The sequence below is a fragment of the Conger conger genome, chromosome 10, assembly GCF_963514075.1.
Source record: "Conger conger chromosome 10, fConCon1.1, whole genome shotgun sequence".
Taxonomy (NCBI): domain Eukaryota; kingdom Metazoa; phylum Chordata; class Actinopteri; order Anguilliformes; family Congridae; genus Conger; species Conger conger.
The window spans coordinates 10,735,281-10,748,342 of record NC_083769.1 but is presented as its reverse complement, the minus strand read 5'-3'; the positions used below and the strand labels follow the sequence as shown (position 1 = coordinate 10,748,342).

General features: G+C 42.1%; 1 protein-coding gene across 1 annotated transcript; it reads left to right on the top strand.

Annotated features, from left to right (window-relative positions):
- The first annotated feature begins 1,188 nt into the window (after positions 1 to 1,188).
- LOC133138656 (patatin-like phospholipase domain-containing protein 2) lies at positions 1,189 to 12,973 on the top strand. Its single transcript, XM_061257592.1, has 8 exons — positions 1,189 to 1,399; positions 2,993 to 3,225; positions 3,485 to 3,550; positions 4,267 to 4,471; positions 8,272 to 8,541; positions 9,226 to 9,355; positions 11,355 to 11,477; positions 12,355 to 12,973. The coding sequence occupies exons 1-8, from the start codon at positions 1,189 to 1,191 to the stop codon at positions 12,680 to 12,682; spliced, it is 1,566 nt and encodes a 521-aa protein (XP_061113576.1). The 3' UTR covers positions 12,683 to 12,973.
- Positions 12,974 to 13,062: the final 89 nt, after the last annotated feature.

The window sequence follows — 13,062 nt, the reverse complement described above, 5'->3', positions numbered from 1 at the left end:
CCCATACTTACGCTTTTAGCAGCCAATCAGTCAGCTAAGGTATGGCGGCAAATCAATACCAAAAATTGTGAGAGAAAACCAAATCTATGTGCACAGAATTTGAGGAACTGTGTATATGTCTGTAAGTCTGAGTAAAATGTGTTTTGGTATGTGCTTTTACAGACCTTGCAATACGAAAAATTTAAGAATTGAATTGGTTTTCCTTTCTTTTTTCCTTTTTTTTGCTGTAGCCTAGGCCTACTTGTTTCTCAGTTTGAGGACAGTGTGATGATGGGTTTAGTGTTTTTGTACCTAAAATAACCATGAAAGCCTTTAATGGGAATTTGGTGCTCATAAAAGGGATTGTTTTGTAAATGCCCTAGTGCATGATGAGCATAAATAATGTGTTTTCCGAGAAGGAACACAGAAAGATGTTCTTCAACAAAATCAATCAGTTCTCCTGATATGCATGGCTTTCCAGCTGACTCCTTGAACAGGAAGAATTAAAAACTCAAAAGGCTGGTTTTGTCGTGTATGTCATTGAAACTGTCAGGACAGCTGAGCAAGAAGTTAACAGTGTCAGCGGTGAGTTGGAAAGCCAATAGCCCATCATGCGATTCTTTACTTTTGTGATTAAAATGAAAAAAATGCTTGCCTTACAGTCTGTCACTTCATGAAAAGCCAAATTATTTAAAATAGTACAAGCTTGCATGCTGTTGCTTGGTAACAGCAAGTCAGCTAACTAGATTCTTCTACAAAATTCATTTCATTTTATCATGTGGTTCCCTAGTTCTTTATCATCTACAAGGGCATCTGGATCAAATTGTCATCGCCCCCCAACTTCATAGAGACAACAGCCCCTCCACCAGTCCCATCTTTACACCACATGACCCTGTTGACTGCTCAAAATGGATGCTTTTCTTCAGTCACACCCACGTTATGGTGAATTGTGATCTCATTCCATGCTTAATTTCCAACAAATATAAAAGGAAACCTGAGAACTGGGAGCAGGTCTATTTCAGTTTTTCTTTTTACTTGATTTACTTGCTCATTTGGCTGATTGACTTTCCCAAGACTTCAAGACTCCCAAGAGGACAAAACAATTCAGATGACATTCCAAAGACAATCTATAATCTCCATTGTATTTTTTTTGGTGAGGAAAACTTCGTAGGAAAAGCGAATAGGCCACACAGACAGAGCCCTGCTGCCATGTCACCACAGTGTGGGAACACTGCGCTGTCTGGGAAGCCTCCTCTGTCCATTTCCTTCTCTGGGTCCGGCTTTCTCTCCGTTTACCAGCTCGGGGTGGTCCAGTGTCTGCTGAACGTGGCCCCGGGGGTGCTGGAGGGAGCACCCAAAGTATTTGGGGCGTCAGCCGGCGCCTTGGCCGCGGCTGCTGTGGTTTGCCGAGCAAATATGGGTGAGTGCAGATATCTCATAACCTAATACCATCTACTTCCCTCTGTTAAAGATATCAATGGTTTAAGTACTTAAGCTAACAATCAATATGTACATATCTCTTATTAATATTAACAGGGGTGGTTATATACATAAATAGTGTTGTCTGTAAGTATTTGGACAGCAAGACAGCCTTTTGTGTTGCTCTGGCTCTTTATTCAACTGTCACGTTTCATGCTTTGTCACGTCATGTTTCATGTTTAGTCACTGTTGAAATTGTTATTATCAAGCTATCAAGTCACGTATTATGTCACGTAGTCTAGTCTCGCCACGTTTTTATGTTTACATTAAATTTTCATGTCATGTTATGTTTCATGTTTACTTGTTACGATGCATTTTCTAGTCTTGTCATGCCATGTCATATTTCGCAAACTTGTTATGTCACGATTTATGTTGTTTCATGTTATGTTGTTCTGTTCATTGATTAGCATACACTTTTTTGTGTCTTTCTGCAAACCTTGCATTCATGCTTTTTCTCTCTCTCTCCATTTCTGTCACTCACGCTTCCCTAATTGTTTCAATTTCCCTTGTCTTCTTACTAATCTACTAACGCTAGATCAGGATTGGGCAATACTAACATTCTAACCATGTGTTCATGTTACCTTACGTTTCTTGTGCATGTCATTTACTAATTTACTAACGCTAGGGCAGGATAGGTTTATTACTAACTTGTTAACTTGTCAATCCTCCACACCTGATTTCCATTCGCATGCTGCTCTCAAGCTAATTGTCTGCACCTGTCTACACCTGCATATAAAGCTCAGTTTCATGTCATGTCTTTGTGAAATTGTTGCCTCCTGTTCATCAGTGCACGGTTTAGTGGTTTTGACAAGCTATTGTCTACCCGTTATGATCCAAGCCTGTTGATTGACCATAGTTATTGACTTCTGTTTTGTTGGCCATTGCCTGCCTGTACCACAAACTTTGCCTGCTGTCTTTGTGCTTCTGCCCCGCGGAGCAGAAGCACAAAGACACGAGACTGCCTTCTCCCTCAGTACTGTACTTTGGTTTTTGCTGGATTTTACGTGTATGAACATTGCCTGTTTTTTGACTATGCTCACTGGACATTCCCTGAATAAAGCCCTGACGGGACTTTATTACATCCCTTTTGTCTAAGTCGTGCATTTTGGGTCCAACCCCCCAAGCACCCGTCTCATCAACTCTATACACACTGGATTTGAAATGAAACAATGAATATGAGATTATCTATCTATATAGATAAAGTGCAGACTGTCAGCTCTAATTTGAGGGTATTTGCATCCATATTGAGTAATGCTCTTTGGACTTCGCCCCATTTAATGGACCTTAAGTAACTTGACATAATCTTACATAAAGGCATCATATTTAGTATTTGGATACAAATTATTGCCATTCAATGACTCTGAAGTGTGTAACCCATAGACATTACATCAGCAGACGCTGGATATCTTCTGGTGGGCCAGTCCTGCTAACTAACTGCAGCCATTTTAAAATTCTGTTTATTCCGATTTCTGTCCAATTAATTACGGACTGTATTATATGAGCTACAGAAGTCATGATGTTGTTTCCATGGCAGGGCGTCTACGAGAGGAGACGATAAAATTAGCGCATGTCATTCGGGGACGCATGCTAGGACCACTGCACCCTTCTGCGGATGTTTTCCACGGGATAGAACGTGTATTGCGACGCATCGTCCCAGAGAACGCACACCAGCTGGCCAACGGGCGCCTACATATTGCTATGACACGCATTCCCGACGGCAAGGACGTTTTTATATGTGAATTCCAGTCCAGAGAAGACGTGATTCAAGTAAATGACTCCGTAAAAGCAATCCGTAAAAATAGCTGATCTACACCTCCATATTCTAAGACAGAAACGTATACCGTATAAGCTTGTTTGCTATTACTGCTTAATTATTTTAAACATTCATGTATACTGGTGTTTAGTGTGCGACAATGACAACTGTAAGGGATATAAATAATGCACAGATGACTGCAACTTTCATTATAACGCCACAGACAAGACTTTAGATGGCCTCACTGACTGTACACCTTCTGTCCACCGAAAGGCGCTGTTGTGCAGTTGCTTTCTTCCCATGTACTGTGGATTAACGCCCCCCAGATTCAAGGGAGATGTAAGTACACAATCATAAACCTTTCTGTTACTTAATAAATTAAAATTAAATTCAAAATATAAATCCCACCCTAGTGGGATAGCTTATTAGCTTAATATAGAGCAACCCAGGATAGATGCTTTGTACTCCCTAGACACTGTTTGCATATGACAAAATGAGAATCTAACTGTAATTTAATCATACAATGTTAATAAGAACAGGGAAACTGAGAAACCAGTTCAGACCTGATAGATCAGTTCATATAAGTGCTGTAAGAATCAAGCAGCTTTGCCTTGGCAGAAGTGTCAACAGGTTTTTTTTAAGTTGCTGTTTCACAGATTGAAATGAACGACCTGAATATAAAACATATAACACATAAGATACATGTTAGGTATGATTGTGTCAGGCAGATCTTCTCTGCCTCAAACGGCAAGGCTAAACATTTTTAACAATCAAGTAATGTTACCATGTACCCAACAAATGTAAAAACAATCTCAAATTGAAAGGTACAATACATGGTCAATAATGTATTTAAAGCAATGCAACTGCAGCCACCAACAAACAACACTGTGAACAGTTGTCCTTTTTACCGTACATAGATCAAATATACTGCAATTTCATATTGACTTCTAAAAATCAATCAACAATGTGTTGTGTTGCAATATCTCAACAATTTTCACAGTGCATTGCATTTCTGTAAGTGTTGACTCTTAACAGTTTGACACGTCCGCTCATAGCACTACATCGATGGAGGTTTCACCACCATCCAACCGGCCCATGACCACCACAGTATACTCACAGTCTCCCCCTTCGCCGGGGAGGTGGACATCTGCCCCACAGACCAGCTCGAAGACCACTACAACCTGGTTGTGAGCGGACTGGCCTTCCAAATGTCCATGGTCAACTTCTACCGAATGGTGGATGCTATCTTCCCCCCCTCCCGTGCTGTGAGACGCCCTTTCTTCTGTGTCTGTAAAACTGGCATTGTGCCCCGACAGAGCGCTATAAAATTTATGATGGACAGATGGTAGTATAGGCGGCACGGATGGTGCAGTGGGTAGCACTGCCGCCTCACAGCAAGGAGGTCCTGGGTTCGAATCCCCGTCGGCCGGGGCCTCTCTGTGCGGAGTTTGCATGTTCTCCCCGTGTCTGCGTGGGTTTCCTCCGGGAACTCCGGTTTCCTCCCACAGTCCAAAGACATGCAGGTTAGGCTGATTGGAGAGTCTAAATTGCCCATAGGTATGAGTGTGTGAGTGAATGGTGTGTGTGCCCTGTGATGGACTGGCGACCTGTCCAGGGTGTATTCCTGCCTTTCGCCCAATGTATGCTGGGATGGGCTCCAGCCCCCCTGCGACCCTGTTCAGGATAAGCGGGTTAAGATAATGGATGGATGGATGGAGATGGTAGTATAATGGTTTGGGAAGTGAGCTTTTAACTCAAGAGGTTGCAGGATTAATTCCAAGATGAGACACTGCTGTTCTACTCTTGAGAAAGGAGAATATCCAGCTCAGTAAAGTAGGTAGTAGTCAAATAGGTAGTATGTCAAAAATGAACGGTCTTCGTCATTCGACCGAAGAGTGTCTGCTAAGACAGAAATGTTATTATGGCATACAAAATTATAAGCATTTCTAAAGCAAGCACAAACATAATTCATTCTGTTATTTTTAAATGTGTGGGATGGATGGGCCAAATACTCCTTTAGAAAGCTTGCCAACTATCACACTGTTTGGGCACCCTTCAATGATGAACAGGAACAGCATGTTTTAAATGTTGGAAGTCAACCGTAACAGAGATATGACCTCGGGTACAAATAGTTATTTTGTATGACAGTGTACGGAGTGATTCTTCCCGCATTTAACTCCCTGATATGGAAGACTGTAGCCTACACACTCCCACACACACACACAGATTATGACAATAGAGCTCAGGGAGTCAGGAAGAGAAATACGTAAGACACAAAGAACCACATGAAAGAAGGGTCCAGTGGTAAGATTGTCTTCATTTCTTGTGAGTACTTTCCCTCGACATACATGAAAGCACCATACTTAAACAAAGTCTCAAACATTATTTGGAAATTATTTGTTTTGCGATGAGACTTTTTACACTTTAAGGATGGTTGTATTGCGAGTGCTCTGGTCAAACTTTTATATTTCATTTTAGGTTCTCCAGACGGCTTATAACAGTGGATACCAGGATGCACTTTTCTTTTTGCAGAAAAGTGGTAAGAATATTTTAAAATACTCAAATCCCTTTTTTGTTGTTTGCTACCACTGCTGACACAGCAGCACACAGCGTGTACCACATCACTGTTAGCGTGTAGTAGCTACAGTGGTGTGCAAAAGTGTGGGCGCCCCTGGTCAAACAGCCTTTTACAATTTTTATCTAAATGAACAGAAGGGAACTTGACCTCTAACTGCTACAAGGTTAAACATCACACATGATAGGGCAGCCTGTAGTGTAGTGGTTAAGGTACATGACTCGGACACGCAAGGGTGGGGGTTCGATCCCCGGTGTAGCCACAATAAGATCCGCCCAGCCGTTGGGCCCTTGAGCAAGGCCCTTAACCCTACATTGCTCCAGGGGAAGTCTCCTGCTTAGTCTAATCAACTGTACGTCACTCTGGGTAAGAGCATCTGCCAAATGCCATTAATGTAATGTAATGTAACATGACAGGTCTGCTGGATATGGTGATTGGTCATGGAACTTCCAGGCTTCATGTGATTTTTTGAATTATTATCAAGAATGTTAGAAGTATTTTTGTTTACTTTAACACAGGTCATTTAAGGCACTATTATCCTTCATATTTCCTTTCAGAGTGTAATCCTTAATGTATCTTTTTTTCTGATGATGAACAGATCGGGTACATTGGAGCGGTGAAGTGTAGCGTAGCCTACAGCGTTATCTCAGAACTGTTATCATTGTATATAGCAAAGTTACTCACATACACACAACATATGCAGTACACTAAAAAATATGTAAAAATAAATACATATATAAAAAATTGTCCACAAACCAAATTATTGATATCAAAAAGATTTCACACCACAGCCAATACCTTTACCAATAGCTATGTTTCAAGAAACAATCCCAACGTCCCAATGTTACTTTTGTTGTCCTATAGTTGTTCAAGCAAATTTAGATCACTGTCTTTAATCTACCTGGCTTTCAGAGCCATAGGCATACTACAGTATAAATGCACCAAAACTGAATGGACATTAGCTAGCAAGCTAACTACCTACAGCTAGAATAGCCCTGCAGTTAGCCTGTCTGACAAGGACGAAAACATCAGCTTAGTTAATACAGCTTGCTAGTAGTTTAGCTATCTTAAAGAATATGCCAGCTGGTGCAATATATAATTTCTTACCACACCCACATGTTGCTACTCAGCATGGTAGTTAATGTTTGCATATTATGTTAGCATACAATCTAAAGTCCATGTAGCCGACAGATGTTATTTATACAGGTTTGAAAGCTTTTGATTACAGACTTATATCTGAATCCTGTCAATACTGTAGTTCCCTTACTTTGTTTAGGTGACTGAAAATACAAGAAAACAATATTTTATTCAAACGTAATTGCTTTTCATGTCCATATAGGTTAGCTTAGAAATGGCTGTCTAGCAGCCTGGAATGTAGGGCATTCTCAGTGCCAGGGTGTTGATGGGGTTTTACATGACCTCAGTCACAGTCTGAAAGACAAAACAACATGGGTTTACCTATTGTTTGTTTTACATGCTGGTATGTAGGCTAGCAACAAAGGTCTTCCAGTTTTGTCTGTATTGGGCCAGTGTCTTCTACGGTACACCAGGCAAGCTGTGGTTCAATGTCCAGTTCTGCATCTCCTGTCCACTGCTCAGGGTCCACTGGGTGTAGGGTTTACATGTTAAATACTTAAGGTGTGTATGTGCCTGTGTGTGTATTGGCCTACCAACTGAGAGGTACAGTATCTTTAAGAAATTGATAGAATGTTTTTTGAATGGTGCGGCAGTTGTATTTTGCATTAGCAGGCTACACAGTTCCCCAGCATTACAGGAGCAGTGGCATATAGCAAACACATAAACGTCCTCTCATAAGCACTAATAATACAAGGGCAGACACCCTTTGTGTCCGCACACCCTTGGTGTCTGCACACTTCAACCACTGTTATGACTGTGGCCAACAGCTGTCCACATTAATTGCTGTGCCCACCAAAAATAGCTGCACTTTGGCCTGCACAAGCATATTATGCTCAAGTTATTTCAATGACCTTATCCAGAACGGCCGTTAAAAACGCCCCCTTCGTGTAGATAGAGTGATTGTTTTAACAGGGATGGCACGGTGGATTTCTCCACTGCCCAAACCACTTTCGTGGTCTCTACCCGTGGGAAAAAAGCGGAACACTAAAAGATGACAGGCAAGTTGCGCTCTTTGTGAAACTGAATGCAACAGTGCTTTGAAGAATTTGCACAAATCAAAATAATAAACAGTATTTCCTGTATACTGTACATAGATAATATTATTAATTATATTCCAGTAAGTTCCTGGATGTCAGGTTGCTTTTCTAGAAAGGTACTCCAAAGGTTAGCTGATTGTACTGTCTTCTTTTCTGCTTTGCAGTCATAATAGTAAAATACCGTTACCATTGTATGAAAACTGAAAACACAGTAGCTAAATACAGCAGAATTTTACATTGAGACCAGAAAGTTTGTCTCCGGAAATCTAAACATAACACCGAAAACGTGTTTTGGGATGTTGTGTTTTCAGATCTCATAGAGCACCAACCCTCTTTGTTGAAAGGCCTGAAGGAATGTTCTGGAAGCATCATGGAATCTGATATGCTACGAGAGGAAGAAGAGGAAGAGCAGGAGGAAGAGGAGGAGGAGGAGAGGGAGGTCCCAGCAACAGTCCCGGAGGAAGAGGAGGAGGAGTCGGGGATTTTGGATGTTTGCTCTCACAATCCAGAGAGTTTGGCCTGGAGCCTGAGGTCTCTGGAGCTACTCCTGTACCTCAGTCTGCCTCCCTGGGTGCAGGCAGGTATGTGCTCAAGACGTTCAAGAGAGCGAGTGTTACCGGCGAACTATGTTTGCAGCAGTTACCGTTAAATGATTTTAAATGAACATTCCATTTTGTTCACCACCAACACCTTTTTAATACAAATGGAGGTGAATTATGTCTAGCGATGCCAGCTAGCTGATTCTTTGCTTACCTGTGATGTATTTTTAAAGGTAAGAACAAATATTACATTGGTTAAAGTGTATTATAATAGGCAAGTATTTTTCAACTTGTGGATTGAACTAGATGTTGCTACACACATCTCTCTCAAAGCAATTTTTTTGTTGTTTTAAATTAGTCACAGTTATTTAGTGGCTGTTTGCACAGAAATGACAACAACATGGGGACTTCTTGGAGGTAATGTAAGACAAAAAATTGCAGGATCTTTTGAATTCAGGCATTTACAAAGACGTTTCCCAAATTACCTGAATTCACCCGATTGTTTTGTTTTTTTCACAAACAATTTGGAAAAGACAGATGGTACTTGGATTGCAATTTTTATATTTGTTGAGATTTTCCCATTTATATTGGTCTGTGTTGTATTTCATCTCTGAGGTATTTGTCTTTCTGTGTTTCTATATCAGGGTGTACTGTACAGTAGGTTCTGACTCCAGATAAGAAGTCATGCTTGTTGACGTTTGCTGAATGTATTTTGTTTTGTTTTAGCCCTGTTATGCAACTTTATCTCCCAAATTGGACTGGAGGGTTTCCATGACGCTTTCCTGGCACGTCTGATATCGTATCTGCTCTTGCCCTACACACTGCCTACCTACATCTTCTGTGACTTCACCTACAGGTAATGCACCTGTTCAGCCTATGCCAACAGACATAATTTCATGTCTGAATCAGTGGCAGAATCTCAAATAGTTGTCGCCTTCTTAGCCAGTATTCTAAGGCAGGAAGGCATCGAGTGCCGTTTTGAAGACAGCATGCATTTATTCTTCTCCGGGTAGGATATCCCATTAGTCTTTGTGATTAACCTCAGGATTCTTACTTCTGTTAAATTAATGGAACTGTAAAAGAGAGCGTCCACAAGTGCAAGTACACGGCAAGTTCGATATCTTGTTGCAGTTATATTTTGAAACTACATCTATAAGGGTGGGGGTAGTGGGGAGAGCCAGTCGCGACTGAGACTAGTCCTGAGAGGGCGAACCCACAACGCGTATCGCCCCTCAACTCCAAGACCAAAACAGAACAGAAAATAATCCCTACTCCCAAACAACGGGAGGAACAAAAACTAACCCGTAGGCGATTCTTAGTAAAGAAACAGAAATAAAGCCAACAAAAACGGCTGAAGAAAATAAAGTGACCCTTAAAACACAGGGCAAGAATACCAACTGATAACTGTGTTTAAAGGTGAGCACAGAGTACACCAAGGGTATTGAAAAGAACACTCAATCACAATCTAGCACAAAACCGCTAGACAAGAAAATAAAACCACGAGATGCAGCTCGGGACAAAAAGGCAAACCAAAATACAAATACCGGGGACAACGTCCCTCTACCCCGGCTCACACGAGCCCAAACAAAAGAAAACCCTTTTAGGAAGGCGCTGGTAACAAAATACCTTAACCACACGCCTTCCTTACCTTAAATAGTTGTTTGTGTAAATTGGGTATAACACACACCAGCACAGTACCTGACTCTGAACGACAAGAGTCTACCTTGTGCTTTTACCGGCTGAATGTCAGAGCGAACAGATAACACTCAAGCACTGAAGCCTAGTCAGGACTGGCTTTAAATGCTGTCATGGGAGGTAATTCCCCTGGCACAAATGAGGAACAGGTGTTCCCAATGATCCTCGGCCCTCTGATGGTCACAATAGGAATTACCTCCCCCATGACAACATCATAATCACTTAACACACTGAAATAGCATATTTAATGTTTTCAAGCCTCCGTGAGCTTTCCGTGAGCTAGCCAGCTACATTGCTTGTCACCCTGCATTGTATAATCACGTTGCTTTCACTCTGACCTCTTTCTCCCTTCAAAGCCCGTCTCATTATGTGCGGCCCAAGGCGTAAGACGTGTTTGAAGGACGGTAACTAATCAGGCAGCGAGGTGACGACGCATCATGGCAACTGCCTTCAGTTTGAGATGCAGCCTATATCAGTAACTCTGTGTAAGGTGGATAGAAAGCAGTGAATGTTGGTTGTGAAGAATGTGAGACAGCCTATATCAGTAACTCTGTGTAAGGTGGATAGAAAGCAGTGAATGTTGGTTGTGAAGAATGTGAGACAGCCTATATCAGTAACTCTGTGTAAGGTGGATAGAAAGCAGTGAATGTTGGTTGTGAAGAATGTGAGACAAGAATCCGGCATTCAGCCCATGTAGACTGTCCACCCAAAACCTCTTTCAAGCTATCCAGCTATTTGATTCAGCAATTGCACTTACGATGACTGTATTTTTGTTTAGAACAGCCCTTCATGTGTATTTTACTAGTTATGGATGTGATACTTCAACTTGTGGAAGAGCCTATGCACTTGTGAGTCACTTTGGATTAAAAGCGTCTGCCCAAATTACTAAAATGTAATGTAAATGCAATAGTCACCCTGAAAAGCCACTGCACTCTCGCTAATCCCTCTTTAAAATGATTAAACCTCAATGAAATCCTACCGATCCCCTCTTTCTTAGCCCGACTACACATTTCTTTGAGAGTTAATGTACATTTGAGCTCTACGTGATGTTACTCTGGTGTTGGGATGTATCAGTTTGACGCCCCTGCTGTGTGTGGGTGTGTGTCCATGCGTGTGTGTCCGTGCGCACTCACACGCGTGTGTGTGTCTGTTCCCTGCAGACTGCTGCTCAGGCTAAGGCCAATCCCTGAGTATATCTTCTGGCTGTGGCAGGATATGAAGCAGATCGTGCTGTTCATAACCAGAGTCACTGTGTCGAGCCTGAAGAGAAACCTGGCAGACAGGTGAGTGTTCTTGCAGAGATATGACTTCATCTTCTACAGCGATATGACTGTTCATCTTCTACAGCGATATGACTGTTCATCTTCTACAGCGATATGACTGTTCATCTTCTACAGAGATATGACTGTTCATCTTCTACAGCGATATGACTGTTCATCTTCTACAGCGATATGACTGTTCATCTTCTACAGTTATATGACTGCTCATCCTCTGCAGCCATATGACTGTTCATCTTCTGGACTGTGGGCCTTGTACTCTATATCACTTCACCAAGGGCAAGTGATTTAACCTGTCCCACCGTGTGCCACTTTTCATCTTTTAAAAAATATACAGAAAAACACTGATTCATTACTTTGAAAGTGGACACGCTGCAATCAATGGAATGCTATTTTATTTTATTGTACAAAGATGTGTCACAATCGTAGGTGGGCCACAGCAGAGAAAACCAATTGGAATCAGACCAGGGCCAAATTATAATTAATTATTGTATTAATAATTATAATTCTGGCACACGTGACAATTTTATGCCGACCAAAACTTCTACTTCTTTTATGAGTGCGCCTTTATGTTACTATTATGTCTTTGTTTTTCATTCTCAGATCTGCAGGATTGATTTTCACATTTTACAAGCATTAGAAAGCATTAAAAGCTTTTCTGATACATATTTGACACTCGTACAGTATATCTCGGGTCCTCTTCACACTTGTCCCTGTGTTAGATTTGCACTTCATTGTTTGTCGCTCTGGATAAGAGCGTCTGCTAAATGCCTGTAAGGTAATGTGATGTAATATATGGAATATCTATGGGAAGTCTACCCGCAGTGCGCTTAGACGCCCTCCCAGTGCCCCACTGAGGCCAGCTGTGCATCCCCTCCGCCAGGTTCCTCCCCTCGTTCCTCCAGACCCCCGTGCCCGAGTCCCCGTCGGAGGACGACGGCGTTCCCGCGAAGACGCCCCGGATGAGACGGCGTTCCACCCTGCGGGTGCAGCTCTCTGGCCTGAGCTCCAGCTCCTCCGACGGCCATCCCCGCCCTGACGGCCGGGCCCTCTCCTTCCTGCTGGACCTGGGGCTGGAGCTGGACAGCCACCCCGACGCCCGGGGCCTCCTGCCCAGCTCGGAGGCAGAGGAGGAGACCGCCCCCACCCCCACCCTCAGCACGTCCCAAAAACCTGCATGGGGGGAGATGGAGCAGAAGAAAGAGCGGTGAAAAATAGACACCATCCTGAAGCTGTGCAAGAACAATGGTGAATTAGCACACGTGCGTTCACGACGGCACACGTTCGCGGCTAAGTGCTAACAGTTACTGTCGTACCATTTTAAATGGACATTCCATTTAGTTCGCCACCAACGGCGTTTTAATAAAAATGGATGCGACTTCGGTCTAACAGTGCCAGCTAGCTGATAGAACAAATATTACATTGATTAAAGTGTATTATAACAGCCAAATTATCTTCAACACCTGTTGTGTTTCTTATTATATGCATTGGAAAAAAATCAGATTATGTATTTTCTCACTGTGGCAGCGCGAGAATTTTAAAAATAAAAGGCAATTACTGAACTAAATCTAAATGTTTATTGGAACTATAA

Excerpts from the sequence above, each read along its gene's own strand:
- LOC133138656 (XM_061257592.1), top strand. The coding sequence starts at position 1,189 with ATGTCACCACAGTGTGGGAACACTGCGCTGTCTGGGAAGCCTCCTCTG. Across the intron at positions 3,551-4,266 it reads CCCCCAGATTCAAGGGAGAT|CACTACATCGATGGAGGTTT; the intron begins GTAAGTACACAA and ends GTCCGCTCATAG. Across the intron at positions 8,542-9,225 it reads GCCTCCCTGGGTGCAGGCAG|CCCTGTTATGCAACTTTATC; the intron begins GTATGTGCTCAA and ends GTTTTGTTTTAG.